The sequence below is a fragment of the Loxodonta africana genome, chromosome 8 (assembly GCF_030014295.1).
Source record: "Loxodonta africana isolate mLoxAfr1 chromosome 8, mLoxAfr1.hap2, whole genome shotgun sequence".
NCBI lineage: Eukaryota > Metazoa > Chordata > Mammalia > Proboscidea > Elephantidae > Loxodonta > Loxodonta africana.
Genome location: NC_087349.1, coordinates 15,376,151 through 15,391,150, shown reverse-complemented (window position 1 = coordinate 15,391,150; position 15,000 = coordinate 15,376,151). Strand labels below are relative to the sequence as shown.

General features: G+C 39.4%; 1 protein-coding gene across 1 annotated transcript in view; it reads left to right on the top strand.

Annotated features, from left to right (window-relative positions):
- LRGUK (leucine rich repeats and guanylate kinase domain containing) overlaps positions 1-15,000 on the top strand; it is an 89,636-nt gene that overhangs the window by 46,581 nt on the left and 28,055 nt on the right. Inside the window, exons 9-11 of the mRNA XM_064290369.1 lie at positions 10,102-10,182; positions 11,137-11,223; positions 12,607-12,713. Of these exons, the coding sequence (XP_064146439.1) occupies positions 10,102-10,182; positions 11,137-11,223; positions 12,607-12,713 (275 nt within the window). The remainder of the gene's footprint in view (positions 1-10,101; positions 10,183-11,136; positions 11,224-12,606; positions 12,714-15,000) is intronic.

The following is a 15,000-nucleotide window of genomic DNA, read 5'->3' as shown; positions in this document are numbered from 1 at the left end:
TGCTGACCCTTGTGCCTCAGCCAGACGATTGGGTTCGGCCAGCACTGAAGGACAGAGGGCCTCTGACGGCCACTTCACAGGACTGGAGTTGGACACCAGCCCTCCTGGGGCAGCTGGTGGGGAGAAGTGCTCCTTTGCAGAGCTGTCTCTAGCAGTTACCAGTTACGGTACAGTGGGCTCTGACCCATGCTGCCCCCCTGGGTGTCAGAGTAGAACTGAGCTCCATGGGGTTTTCAACCACTGAGTTTTCACAAGTAGATTGCCAGGCCTTTCTCCCGAGATGCCTCTGGGTGGACTGGGACCTCCAACCTTTCAGTTAGTAGCCAACCGTGGTAGCCATTTGCACCACTCAGAGTTTCCCTCTAGCAGTTGGGTGGGGGGAGGTGCAATGCCAAATTGTGGGTACTTTTCTTTTGATCCTTGTTATGGATTGAATTGTGTCCCCAGAAATGTGTGTTAACTTGGCTAGGCCATGGTTCCTAGTGTTGTGTGGTTGTCCTCCATTTCGTGATCTGATGTAATTATCCTCTGTGTTATAAATCCTAACCTCTATGATGTTGATGAGGCAGGATTAGAGGTGGTTATGTTAATGAGGCAGGACTCAAGCTACAGGATTAAGTTGTACCTTGAGTCAATCTCTTGAGATATAAAAGAGAGAAGTGAGCAGAGAGGAGAGGGATATCATTACCACCAACGAAGAAGAGCCAGAAGCAGAGTGCGTCCTTTGGACCCAGGGTCCCTGTGCTGACAAGATTCTAGACCAGGGGAAGATTGATGACAAGGACTTTCCCTGAGAGCCGACAGAGAGAGAAAGCTTTTCCCTGGAGCTGGTGCCCTGAATTCAAACTTCTAACTTCCTAAACTATGAGAGAATAAATTTCTATTTGTTAAAACCATCTACTTGTGGTATTTCTGTTATAGCAGCACTAGATAACTAAGACAATCCTTGAATAGACCAAAGCTGATTCCAATCAGGAGCTTTCTGCCTTGTGGCCTTTCTGCTAGAAGCTTTTCCCCAAATTTCCAACACACGTGTCTCTCCTTCATTTCATTCAAGTTTCTCTGCAGACCCTCTAGGGAGGCCTCTATGCCCACCTGACCTCCGAGTGCTTTCTCCAGAACCCCTCCCTGTTTCCTTATCCTTTCACGTGCTTTATTTTTCATTAGCACTTAACTACTACCTGAGATTATATCATATCACACGTTATATTTTTGCATCATTAAGAGTACACTGTCTTTCCTGCTAGAATGTTAGCTTTGTAAGCTTCAGGGCCTTCATCTTGTTCACTTTGTGCACTGCCCAGCTCATAATTGGGATTTAAGAATACTTGTTAAATGAATGCATGACTCCCAGGAGCCCTCAGTAGTACCCAGATTGGCCTGTCTCCCATCAAGTGCTTGATTGGTGTTCAACGTATACGTGATAGGATTCAAGAATGATTACCTATTGGTATTTTGGTTTGAGTGTTTTCCTGCTGGGTTGAGAGAGAAGACAGGGTGGAGATCAGAGGAAGTGGGTCAGCTGAGAGATGACAACGGCCTAAGATAAGGCAAAGGTAGTGGGGAAGGAGGAGAAAGATGGACCCCAGGGAGATGTCTAAGGTAGAATTAATAGGACAGAGTGGAGGTGGTGGATGAGAAAGAAGATGGAGCTGAAGAAGACCTCCAGGTTTCCAGTTCGGATGACTGGGTGATGGTGGCACCTTCTAACCTCCGTATACTGTGATCCAGGACCCTCGCCATTTTGGATGTCCAGCTTGCCCTAAAATTTCGAGGCAGACATCCCATCCCAACACACCTGTGTGGGCAGTCCTGTGCCAGTTGTCTATGATGGTAGGCCAACAATGGCTGTGGAAGCTTTACCTCTTACCATTCGCCATCAAGTTGATTCCCACTCATGGCAACCCCATTTGTGTCAGAGTGGAACTGTGCTCCAAAGGGTTTTCAATGACTGATTTTTCAGAAGCAGATCACCAGGCCTTTCTTCCGAGGTTCTTCTGGGTGGACTTGAACGTCTAATCTTTTAGTTAGCAGCTGATAGCATTAACCCTTTGTGCCACCCATTGACTCCTCTTAGAAGGCAATCCTTACTAAGTGCCACAGTGCATCTGGGGAACAGAGAAGTGGAATTTAAAAGTTATACTTAAATATGGTCTTTTATAATTTCTACTTTGTAAGCTTTATTTAAGAAATTTCTCTATATTCCAAAGTTGGCATATACTTTCTTATGATAATTTCAGGTTTTGTTTTTTGATGTTTAATCTTTAATCCATCTGGGGTTTGTTTTTGTGGGTAGCGTAAGGGAGGCATCTAATTCCCATATTTTGAAAACTTGATTTATTAGTTGTAAAATATACCATTGAATGGGTATGTCAGAATTTATTGAGTCATTCACTTATTATTGGAATTTGTTGTGTTTACAATTTTAGCTATTATAAGGAATGTTGTGGTGTACATTCTTGTATGTAAATCTTTAAGTGGGTCTGAGCATTTTTAAGGCACTTGATATATATTTGATGAAGCTTCTTTCCAAATACTCTCACCAGCAGTGTAGGAAGTTAGAATAACTTATTACAGGTACATCTCACTGCACCTTTGTCAGCAAAGACCTTTTTAAAGCTATGTCAACCTGGGAGAGAACAGGTTTTTTTTTTTTGTATCTTATTTTATATGCCCATTTTTTGAATTATCAGTGAGTCTGAACATTTTTCTCTGGTGTTTATTAGCCATTTGTTTTCCATTAAAAAAAAATGATCTATTCATACCCTTTGCCTATTATTTATTTTATTACAATTGTTCTTTTGCTTTTTGTGATGCTTACGGTATTTTGATATACATATTAAAAGAATTTATCAAGTATATTGATATTTTCCTTTGTGCTCTTTGTGTCTTCCTTTATTCCTTTTTATTTTTATATGGTCCTTTTATTTTCTGAAATCTAGTAGGTATTCAGTTGAACTTTTTTTTTTCTGGCTTTTTTATTATCTTCAATTATTAATCCATAATTTATTTTTTGGTATAATTGAAACACATTTAAATTAATGTCTTCTGATATCTAATCATAATATGATGATAACAGCTAGCATTTATTGAGAACCTATATGCTCTGGTGGCAGAGTGGTTAAGAACTCTGGCTGCTACCTAAAGGTCGGCAGCTCTAATCCAGCAGGCACTCCTTGGAAACCCCGTGGGGCAGTTCTATTCTGTCCTATAGGGTCGCTATGAGTTGGAATCGACTCAACAACAATGGGTTTTTATATGCTCAGTGAAAACCCTGGTGGTGTAGTGGTTAAGTGCTACGGCTGCTAACCCAAAGGTCGGCAGTTTGAATCCACTAGGTGCACCTTGAAAACACTATGAGGCAGTTCTAGTCTGTCCTATAGTGTCGCTATGGGTGAGAATCGCCTCGAAAGCAATGGGGTTTATATGCTCATTATTGTGCTAAATAATTCCCATTCATTATCTCACTTAACCAATGGTTCTATTGATTAATGTAAATTTTCTCCCTGATTTGTGGTTAATTTTATTATATACACTGTTCTAATTTCTACCAAGACCTGTTTCTGGGCTGTTTATTCTGTCCCACTGACCCATTTGTTGATTCTTATTCTAGTAATGCATTTATCATTACCCACCACCACCACTACTCCTACTTTATTTTTGTGAAAAAATTTTAATAACTGGTAAGATAAGTTCCCCCCATCTTAAGGCTAATTCTTTTGAAAATTTCTTTGATATCTGTCAGTTTAATTTTCCCTTTGAACTTTAAAATTACCTTGTCATGTTGCCCAAAAAGCCCCACTGAGATTTGGATTGGAATTTCATTAAAACCAGCTGTTGATTTAAGAAGATTTGATGTCTTGTAAACATTTCCTTTTTTTTAATTAGGAATATAACCAGCTTCTCAATTTATTATTTATTTCCTCTTATTCTTTGTGTCTCATGATAAAGTTTTATAATTTACTTGATATAAACCCTGCAAATTTTTATTAATATTTTTAGATTTTAAAAATTCTAGTTGATTTTGTTGATGGCATCCTTTCCAAGGATTTACTCTGAGTGTTGCTGTATTGGTGTGTGTGCCTGTGCGTGTGTGTACAAACACATGTACGTATACATATTTACATTTGTACACACGTTTTGTATATGATCACAATAATTAATTTTTTTTAAGTTCTAGGTGTTTTTCTGAATTTTCTAAGAGATAATCATCTCACTGACTAAGAATGATAATTTTATGTCCTATTTCTGTACTTATGTTTCTCATTTCTACTTCATGTCTTTTTTCTTTGGCTAAAGGTTTCAAAAGAATTGTAAGTAATAAACATGGTGGCGGACACTCTTGGCCTTTTACTGATTTTAATGTAGAGCCGTCTAAATGTTTAGCCTAATGTTTAAGGAGGATATAGAAAGATTATTATGTTGAGGATGTATTCTTCTATTCCTGCTTTACTCAGATTTGTTTTTCTTGTTAATCAGCCATGCGTGTTGGATTTTATCAAATCCTTTCCTGTTTCCATTGAGATGGTCACGTTGTTGCTCTTTCTTCTCATGTTATGAAGCTTTATGTTTACAAATTTACTAGTTTTTGGTCTTCCTGGAAGGCTGGAATAATCTCTACTTTAGTTGTAGCATTTTATTTTAATATCCGGTGGGTTGGTTTTAGGGATATTTTACTTAGGGTGGGTGCTTCTGTGATCACAGGTGAGATTGGTTTATGGTTTGTAATTTTTCTAAAACCCATGGCAAAGTAAAAGAAAGGAATAATACTGATCAGCACATGTGCCGGGCCAGCATGAAAATCCACTGTTGGTCTTTGTCCTGCTCGTGGTTCTCTTGGTACAGGGCCGCTGAGGACCTAGCTGTTTCCTCTTTAAGTAACTTTTCAAACCCTCTCTTGGCCAGTCATTTGCATTTCTTTAAACTTCTAAAGCTTACTAATTAAAGCTGCATTTTCTTAGAATTCAAGGCTTCTGACCTAGATCACTTGTGGCATACCCAGTACCCAGTGCTGTCGAGTCGATTCTGACTCACAGCGACCCTATAGGACAGAGTAGAACTGCCCCTTAACTTGTGACATAGATAGAGCACCCTTTTTAAAAGAGATGGTCTCTAGCCACACAGTTCGATAATTATTCAAACCCCTTATAGAATGTCAAAACCCTTTGCCATCCAGTGGATTCTGGCTCACAGTGACCGTATAGCACAGAGTAGAGCTGCCCTATAAGGTTTCCAAGGCGTAAATATTTATGGGAGCAGACTGCCGCTATCTTTCTCCCACAGAGCGGCTGGTGGGTTTGAATTGCTTAATAGAATGGATGTACCCTAAATTAAAGATAAAGGCAAGAAAGCATGGATTTTAGCCTAGATTATATATTCTTGCAAAGCGGTGAGTAGAGTCAGCAATGTGTGCCGGAAAGCAAATGCCAAATGAGGTAGAACAGAAACAAATTCCTATACAAGCTACCAAAGAGAAAGTGAGAGAAATAAAGAACTCACACTAGGAGGGGCCAGGTAAAGCAGCCCAATAACCTACCTGGTGATGCATTGGTAAGTCAGTTCTAACTGTTTTGGGTGGTTTCCCTCAAAGAAGAGTTTCTCTGTTCTTATTATTAATCATATGCTACTCTGAAACTCTTGGGCATCTAGTTTTGTTTCCTTTTTCATTTATGATTATGGATATAGCTGTAATGAAGTTGTATTTCTATACATTACAAATTGTATTCATACTATTTCAAGTGAAGTCCTTCAGGATATTTGGAAATTTTTTAGCTTTGTTTTTAACCTATATAGAGAGAAAAAATATAGGCCTGCAGAAAAGTTAAATAATACAGAAAGTGTAAACAAGAAAGTAACAATCTTTTTTTTTAATTATATTTTTGGTGAACATTTACACAGCAAATTAAGCTCCCTTTTAATAATTCCTATACATATTTTGCAGTGGCATTGGTTACATTTCCCACAGTGCATCAGTGTTCTCATCATTTCTACTCTGGTTGTTCTATTTCCATTAATCTAGCTTCTCTGTTTCCTCCCCTCCCGCCTTACCTTCTCATCTTTGCTTTATGGTAAATATTGACCGTTTGGTCTCATATTAGTGATTATTTAAAGGAGCACAATACTCATGGATGATATTGTTTATTTTATGAGCCAATCTATTATTTGGCTGAAAGGTGATCTCTGGGAGTGGATTCAGTTGCAAGTTTAAAGGGTGTCCCAGGGTGATAGTCTCTGGGGATCCTCTAGTCTCTACTGTTCCAGTAAGTCTGGCCTTTTTTAAGGAGTTTGAGGTTTGTTCTACATTTTTCTCCCATTCTATCCTGGAACACCTATTGTGTCCCTGATCAGAATGGTTGTTGGTGGTAGCTGGGCACCATCTAGTTCTTCTGATCTCAGAGAGTAACAATCTCTTGAAACACCATTGTACCATTAACATTTTAAGAAGACATCATTCTCAACCAGTGCTTTCAAACATTTTTTGGCTATATCCTACAGTAAGAAATACACTTTTCATTGCAGCTTCTTACACACATGCAAGCATATGTACATAGAAAACAAACAAAAAAACTGAACCCCAAATTTCTTGAAACAACGTTTACCCGTATCACAAAAAATACATTCCAATAATTTTTCTATTCCATTTTGTCCCACTAAAAAAACTACCAGTTAAAAACTGCTGGTTTGGATTGATTAAATTGATTTCAGGGTTCACTATGGATATAGACCCACAGTTTGAAAACAGCTTTCTAGATCTCTTTCTATACATGGCTATGTATATGTAGCAGTGAAAAAAAATTTTTTTTAACTGGTTGTATTCAATTTTTTCTAAGGAGGCAAATATCTTTTTTAGGAAAATACTTCAACAGGCCACTTGGTCTCCAGAACATGTTAATTAAAAGAGAGCTTGTCCAAGTTATATGTACTTTGCTGTCCCTTTGAAATCAGTCAAAGATCTCAGCTTTGCAATCACAGAGCATAAAAGTTTGATTTAAAATATTTTTCATCTGAATACCTAGTATGGAGTACTTACTGTGTGCAAACATTGAGCCTAATGTTTTACGTATATTAACTCATTGAATGAGTTTGTGGATGGCGAGGCTTGAAGAGCACCATTTCCTGGAAGGAAATGGCAAACAAAGAGTTCATTAGACTGCTCTCTCTGGGAAGTCCAAGGCTTCCTGGGGTGGAAGGCACCAGCTGAGAAGAGAGGTGAGGAGGTTAGAGAAGAGGGTAGACTGAAATCTGGATCAACAGGGCTGGTGTGACAGTCCTGGCAGCAGACTGCTGAAGTTCCTTTAAGGATATAACCTTTCTGGTAGCATTTAAGTATAGGTTGGTTAGGGTGCTGTTGCCCCTCTACCTTCTGTAAGAGTCTACTGTGCAAATAGTCTTGGGCCTGTGAAATTTGAGGAAGAAAGGCATGGGAATGGGATCTGCTATGGGTTTCCCATAGCTGCTGTAACAAACTGCCTCAAAATTGGTGGCTTAAACAATAGAAATTTATTCTCTGACAATTCTGAAGACCAGAGTCCAAAATTCATTTCATTGGGTTGAAGTCAAGGCAAGGTTGTGCTCCCCCTAGAAGCTCTAGGAGAGAATCTGTTCCTTGCCTTTTCCAGCTTTTGTGGCTGCCAGCATTCCTTGGGTTATGGCCACATCACTCCAGTCTCTGCCTCCATGTTCACATTGCCTTCACTTCCTTTGTGTGGTAATATCTCCTTCTGTCTTCTGATTATAAGGATACTTGTGATGCATTTAGGGTCCACCCAGGTAATACAAGATAATCTTCCCATTGCAAGTCCTTAACTTAATCACATCTTTTGCCATTTAAAGTAATAGCCACCCTTTTGCCATATATGGTAATATTCATTGGTTCAAGGGATTTGGACGTGGATATCTTTGAGGGGGAAACCCTGGTGGCATAGTGGTTAAGTTCTAGGGCTGCAAACCAAGAGGTCGGCAGTTCGAATCTGCCAGGCGCTCCTTGGAAACTCTATGTGGCAGTTCTACTCTGTCCTATAGGGTCGCTACGAGTCAGAATCGACTCGACAGCAGTGGTTTGGTTTTTGGTATGTTTGAGGGAAGGAGCCCTGGTGGTGCAACGGTTAAGTGCTGGGCTGCTAACTGAAAGGTTGGCAGTTTAAACCCTCCCAGCAGCTCCGTTCTACTCTGTCACATGGGTTTGCTCTGAGTTGGAATTGACTTGATGGCCCCCAACAACAGCAATCTTTGGGGAGGGGGCATTTTCAGCCCACCACAGAGGGCACAGGCAGGATAGCAGGGCACTCAGCAGAAGTAGGAACATGGAGCCAGAGGACACCATGCTTGTCCGCTCTGCCTTTTTCCAGCTCATCTTACTTTTAGAAGAGTAGGGAAGGAAGTTGGATCTCTTTCATTTGACTCCAGAAAGACTAGCTGATGCCAGCTGACATCTGGGAAATGTGTACTTTTACATAGCCTATAATCATTCTATTCATGGCGTTTGCAACATGTCAAAGAGATCCTTCTTTGTCAACCACCACAGATACTATCATCTTCTAAAAGTGCTGCTTAGTGATCCTGTGGTGGGATTGTACCATGACTCACCTCACCACACAGAGGTGGTGTTTTTACAAATATAGAAATTTTTTACTTCTACAAATAACATTTGTCTTAGTTACCTAGTGCTGCTATAACAAAAGTGAAGAGGTGTTTATTTTCTCACAGGTCGGGAAGCTAGAAGTTCAAATTCAGGGCATGGCTCTAGGAGGAGGTCCTTCCTGGTGATAGCTCCGTGAGGTCCGTGGTATTCTTTGGCATCTGTCCACCCCAGTGTGTAACTCTGTGTCTGTTCTGCTCTTTTTATAACTCAGAAGTGATTAGGATTAGGACCCACCCCACACTGGGATGGCCTCATTAATACAACAAAAGAGAGACTCTGTCTCCAAACAAGCTCACATCCACAGGTACAGGGACAAGGAATTCAACACATATTTTTGGGCAACATAATTCAGTCCATAACAGTGTTGGACTGACCATTCTTGTATCTACATTTTTGCATGCCTGATGCTGTCTTTAGAAGAAACTTCTTAAAGTAGGATAGCTGGTTCATGGCTTGTGCATATTGAAAACATCAGATGGCACTTTAGAAAAATGTACCAACATCCCTCTCACCAGCAGTGCCTACAAGTGCATGTGGCCAGGCCTAGTTTATGAGACCCGATGATTGAGGAAAAGATCTCATGTTTGTATTAGTTCCAAGAACGAGAATGGTATAGCAGGGAAATCAGTTCATTGTCCAAAAGCTCTGACTGAGCAATGTGAACCAAGTTTACTTTTCTACCTTCCTGAATAATGCAATAGAGAAAATTCGATCCTTTTTTCATAGTGCTAATCCAAATGGCAGTCTAATGGATGAGTCTAGTCATTTTATAGAAAAAGATGTATATAATAGCATAACATTACTGTAACGAGACTAACATATGCAGGTCTTTGAAAATGGCATCCTTTGAACATGGTGCACATGTTCTTCCTCTGATTAAGGTTGGGGAATAGTTTACATCCTAGTTGTGTTTTCCAGTTGGAAAATTCAGTAGTTATCAGTGGCTGTGCTACTGGAATGATTTTATGATGCATGCAGAAATATTTGGGGGGAAGTATCAATGAAAAATAAGTTGTTAACTTTTTGCAAAAGTTCAATACCAATTTTATTGAGATAAAATTGTAGTTATTATGCTAACTGTAGGAAATGAAATGAAACTGCCTGTCTTTAGTTAGAGTTTAGTTTAGGAAGCCGATATATGCATTTTTGGTACTGTTTTTATACTGACTGTGCATGTTATTTTATTCCTTAGAATAAACATGGTTGAGTTGAGGATCTACTTACTGATCTCTAGCCAGTGGGGGGCGGGGGAATGTGGCCATGGCCGTTAACATTCCTTGAAGGGGTGTGCCATAATGTCCTTTTTCCTGCATAGCTTTAGGAGATTCTCATTGAAAAGCTGGACGTTCAGCAGAGCAGTTAAAATAATAATAATAGTGTCCACACTGTCTCCTATTGTGCTTTCTTTTGTCTTTGTGAGTTTAGTTTGTTGGTAATATTCTGGTTCTTTGATTAAACAGATTGCTGAGCTGCGTGAAATAGAATACATTAAAGATCTACCTCTCCTTAGAGTTCTCAGTCTTCTGAGAAACCCAATTCAGGTGAGAAATCATTTATAGCAGGTGGCGGGATGGTGGGGGACTATCTTGAAATTCTTTGAGAAGTACTTTTTTGTACATTTATAAATTTAATATATTTTCTTTTCTTTTTTTTTTTTATAAAAATATACCCAGTCATACACCATTTCAACAATTTGTACATGTACAACTTAGTGGCATTTACTACATTCTTTGAGTTGTGCAGACATTCTCACCATCCTTCTCCAAATTGTTTCACCACCATTTACTTAAACTCACTGGCCCCTAAGCTTCTCATCTAACCTTTCGAGTTGCTGTTGTCAGTGTGATCTCACATAGATAATTCTTTAAAAGAGCAAAATACTCAAGGCAGACATACTTTACTTATTAAAATTAACTATTTTTTGGTTCAAAGACAACTTCAGGGGAGAGTTTCATTTTAAAGTTTAAAGATTATCTCAGGGCAATAGTTTTGGGGGTTCATTCAGCCTCAGTGGCTCCAGAAAGTCTGGATTCCATTGAGAATTTGAAATTCTGTTCCGCATTCTTCGAGAAGTACTTTTTATAAAGAACATCAAGCAGTGTGAGGGTAGTAGGTTTACCTTCCTTCTCTAACTCTTAGGAAACAATTAGAGGGTTAGGCAAAGGAGCACCTAAATTGACTTGGTCTTTGGAAACAAGATCTTGTTACTTGACTAACAAGCTTCAGCACTGCTGTCAGTGAGAGTAAACCTGGCAATTGAATCTCCGTGTAACTGCTCTGCCTGGTCATTTGTGAACTGCAGACTGTAGGAGAGATGGTAGACCAGTGTCCTTGTCCATTGGAGATTGAACAATGCCAGAGGTGTAGACCGGACACATGTGCGTGAACAGAATGGGTAGCAAGTGGGAGACCTAAGCTCATGAACTTGGGATGCTGGTGCTTGTTTATTTGGGAAAAGGAAAGTAATGGAATCATCTTCCTGATATTTTAATCAGGAAAAATCTGATTACTGGCTCTTCGTAATTTTTATGCTGCTACGGTTAACCGAATTAGATCACAAGAAGATTAAAGTGGAAGAAAAGGTATGTAATCACATCATTTCATATGTTTAGGGATTAATTTGTTAAAAAACTCATGCTGCCTGATGCAGGACTAATATCATAAATAAATGGGACACATAACCACCTGTAAGTTTGTTTTTTATTTAGAGAATGTGTCCTCATTGGGATCTCTGCATTTAACCCTTTATGAGCTGAGCCCTCTGCAGAGCTGACCATCCACACGAATGAGTGAAAGCTCTGCTGTGAAGTAAAGAGACTGGTGGTGGGGACCAGAAGCAATGCTTGCTCCATTTCTGTGGGCTGGCAGCATTATGGTAGATTATTTGGATAACTATTATATTTGGAAGGTGTATGATTTTGTATCACTTTCAAAATTCATCTAATAATAAAATGTATTATAATGTCATTCTGCCATACAATCCAAAGAGACTTGGATAACCCACTACTCTGATATTTTAAATCCTTAATTTTGCTCTTTAAAATAACAACTCATCTGGTCATACAATCCCAGAGTAACTAGATCTGAAATGCAAGCACCTGCACCCCCGCCCCATTGCCTCAGGTGGCTGTGTCGTCTTGTTTTAGGGACTGAGGACAGCTGAAATCTCCACTAGTGAGGACTTTCTTAGACTGGATGCAAATTTGAGAGCAGGGATGAAAACCTATAAATATGTAAAAAAAAAAAAAAAAAAAATTTTTTTTTTTTTTAGAGGCAGAAATCCCATCTCATAAATGCCTTTCTGAAATCTTAGTTAAAAATAGTTACAGATACTAGCAAGTCTGTTATTATTCTCACGCTCAAAGTCACTTATTAGATTTCTCTTTTCCCTTAGCATTTTGCAAGGGGAATAACATTGAAAAGCCAGGTATTCAGTAAAGGTGTGGTAGATGAGGATGATGTATTTAGAGGGGTAACAAAGAGAAGGGGATGAAGGAACGGTATGTTATGAGGGAAGAGCCCAGATCCTTGAATGGAGAAAGCTATGCTCAAAGAGGTGGAAGTTTTTGCAGAATTTGAAATAACGAGAATAGTTCTTGGTGAATTGGCAAGAGAAAAAAATCAGCGGTATCAACTCCCTGAAATTTAGAACCATGAATTTTGTTCTTTCTTCTCATACTAAAAGTTGGAAGTTTATATTAAAAGTACCTGTGGACTTTAGCAGTTTCTTGTGTTTTTCCCTCCTAAACCAAGAAATATAAAGAAATAGGGGATCAAGGGGCTCATGATTTATGTTTAGGAATGTTAGACTGATGTGAAGACAGGACCTAGACATTCCTGGACATTTTAAATTATTTTCTAAAACCCTCTTGCATGTTTGAAATATTTCATTACAGAAAACCTAAACCTTGTCTTCTTTTAAGAAATTAAACTTGTTTCTTTTTACACTTGTAATTCTGGACAAGGTTTCGGCAGTGAATAAGTATGACCCTCCCCCGGAAGTGATCGCTGCTCAAGATCACCTGACCCATGTTGTAAACAGCATGATGCAGCCACAGAGAATTTTTGACAGGTATTTATGAGGAATCCCCAGGGTGGAACTCAGAGTGGGCAAGCAGAAGACAATCTCATCATTTTCCCAGTGGTGGATCTTGTGACACATTCATTTCCCATAAATGCTGCTTTCTGGTCTTCCTGGTGGCGCAGTGGTTAAAAGTTCTACTGCTAACCAAAAGGTCGGCAGTTCAAGTCCACCAGCAGCTCCTTGAAAACTTTATGGGGCAGTTCTACTCTGTCCTATAGGGTTGCTATGATTTGGAATTGACTCGATGGCAACAGATTTGTTGTTTTTTTTTTTGGTCCAAGAGAAAGGCCCAGGTCTTTATTTGACAGACTGTGTTATCTCGGTTACAGTGTGTTATTATCACATGCTAGACTGCTGACTTGGGTGTGGGTTTCCTAAGAGTGGCGATAAGTTGATGCATCTTCACCCTCTCCCCTGGCCCCTTGTCTGGTGCCTAGCCTGTGACATACAACGGTGGGACAAAAAAAATTTGTTAACTTTTCTGTCATAGGACAGAACCACAGACCTTTGCCTCATTAACAGAGAATTGTGGTGGTTTATATCCATGGTAAATTTTTCTTTAGCTGTGAGCGAATGGTAAATACCCCTACCAAAGAGCCTTCCATGAATTCAGACCATTAGGAAGTCCCTAGAAGGAAGACCGTTAGCCTCAGGGAAACCTGAAGTTGTCTTTTGTACTGCATTGTAATCAACCCAGCAGTGGGGAGCCACCCAACTTGGTTGAGGATAGAGTCTCTCACCTCTAAGTTCGAAGACAGATTTACCAGGATTTCTCCATTTCTTTTTAAACAATCTGTTGGAGCAGATGTCCCTTTATAAGTATAAAGCAGAAATTCTATTAATACCCAAAGACGTCTTAAAAATACTTGTAAAATCTCTTGGAATAAATGGCTTCTCCATGTGGTATTTGCTCCATGGTTGGTTTCCCACAGTGAGCTAAATGTTTCATTTTGCATCCTAGGACATGATTTTTACATATAATCTAATAAAGTAGACATTGACAGTTTTATATGTTTATGGTAGCCCTCTAGGTGAAAGGATTTATCATTCATTTGCATACATCTGGACAAGCACATTTGATTTAAAAGAAGGGCATTTAGGTCCTCATTGTGTTTTGTTCCTGGTTGATGAGATTGCTAGCTTTTTCATGCTTTAGGGCATATCTATCTAAAAAATATGTATCGAAGAAGATTGCAGCAACGTTTGATGAACATGTATTTCTTGATCATTTCTGGCTGCCAGGCAAACAAGAGCAAATGGCCAAGCAGCCCAGGATGCTCCAGGAGGGAACAGCATTCACTGCGGAAAACTCATGGAGACAGAATCAAGAGCTAGTGTGCAGTTCTGCCATTGCTCTTCCCTCTCTGAGCAGTGCAGAGCTCTCTGGAAGCAACAGAAAGCAGACTTCGAGAGCACCCCTGATTCTTGGGCCTCTGGCCTTTTAAGCTGCATTATTGGGAAATCACTGTCCCTCTCTGGGCATGACCAGGGGAAGGGTCAATATTAAAATGATGTGGCACCATCTACCATTACTGAATGTTTTGATTTAAGATTCTACAGAAGAATCCTGATCAAAAGGGGGGAAAAAATAGAGCAGAATTTCCAATCCTTAATGGAATCCAGACCTTCTGGAACCATTCAGGCTGGACAGACCCCTGAAACTATTGCCCTGAGATAATCTTTAAACCTTAAAGCTCAAACCAAAACTTTTCCTGGAGTTCTACTTTGAGCCAAGCAACAGTTTAGCTTAATTAGCAAAGTATGTGTGCCTTGAGCACTGTGCTCTTGCAAAGATTTATCTGTGTAGCAACAAATTGAGAACAGCATCTCGAAAGGTTAGATGCGCTTGGAGGGCAGTGAGTTTATGTTAATGGTGGTGGAAAAAGTTGGAAAAGGATAGTGAGAATGGTTATATAATTTGAAGAATGTCAAGAATGTCACTGAATTGTATATGTAGAATTTACTGAGATGGTGTATCCTTTGCTGTGTATATTTTCACTGAAAAAAAAAATGACTTGGCAGTACCTTGACTGTGGCCTGGAAGTCATTGATAGTGTCCTTGCTATCTGGCATGACAAGGTTTAGGTTGAGGTCCATTTTTTTTTTTTTGCCTAGGGATGTCCAATTGCTCCAGTACCTTTTGTTGAATTGTTTTTACACCTTTGTCAAAAGCCAGTTGGTCACATTTGAGTGGGTCTTCTTTATAATGAAGAAAAACTTTTAACCTATTTCTCTTAAGGCATTATACATGGTGTTTATTCTCTTTTACTTTCTT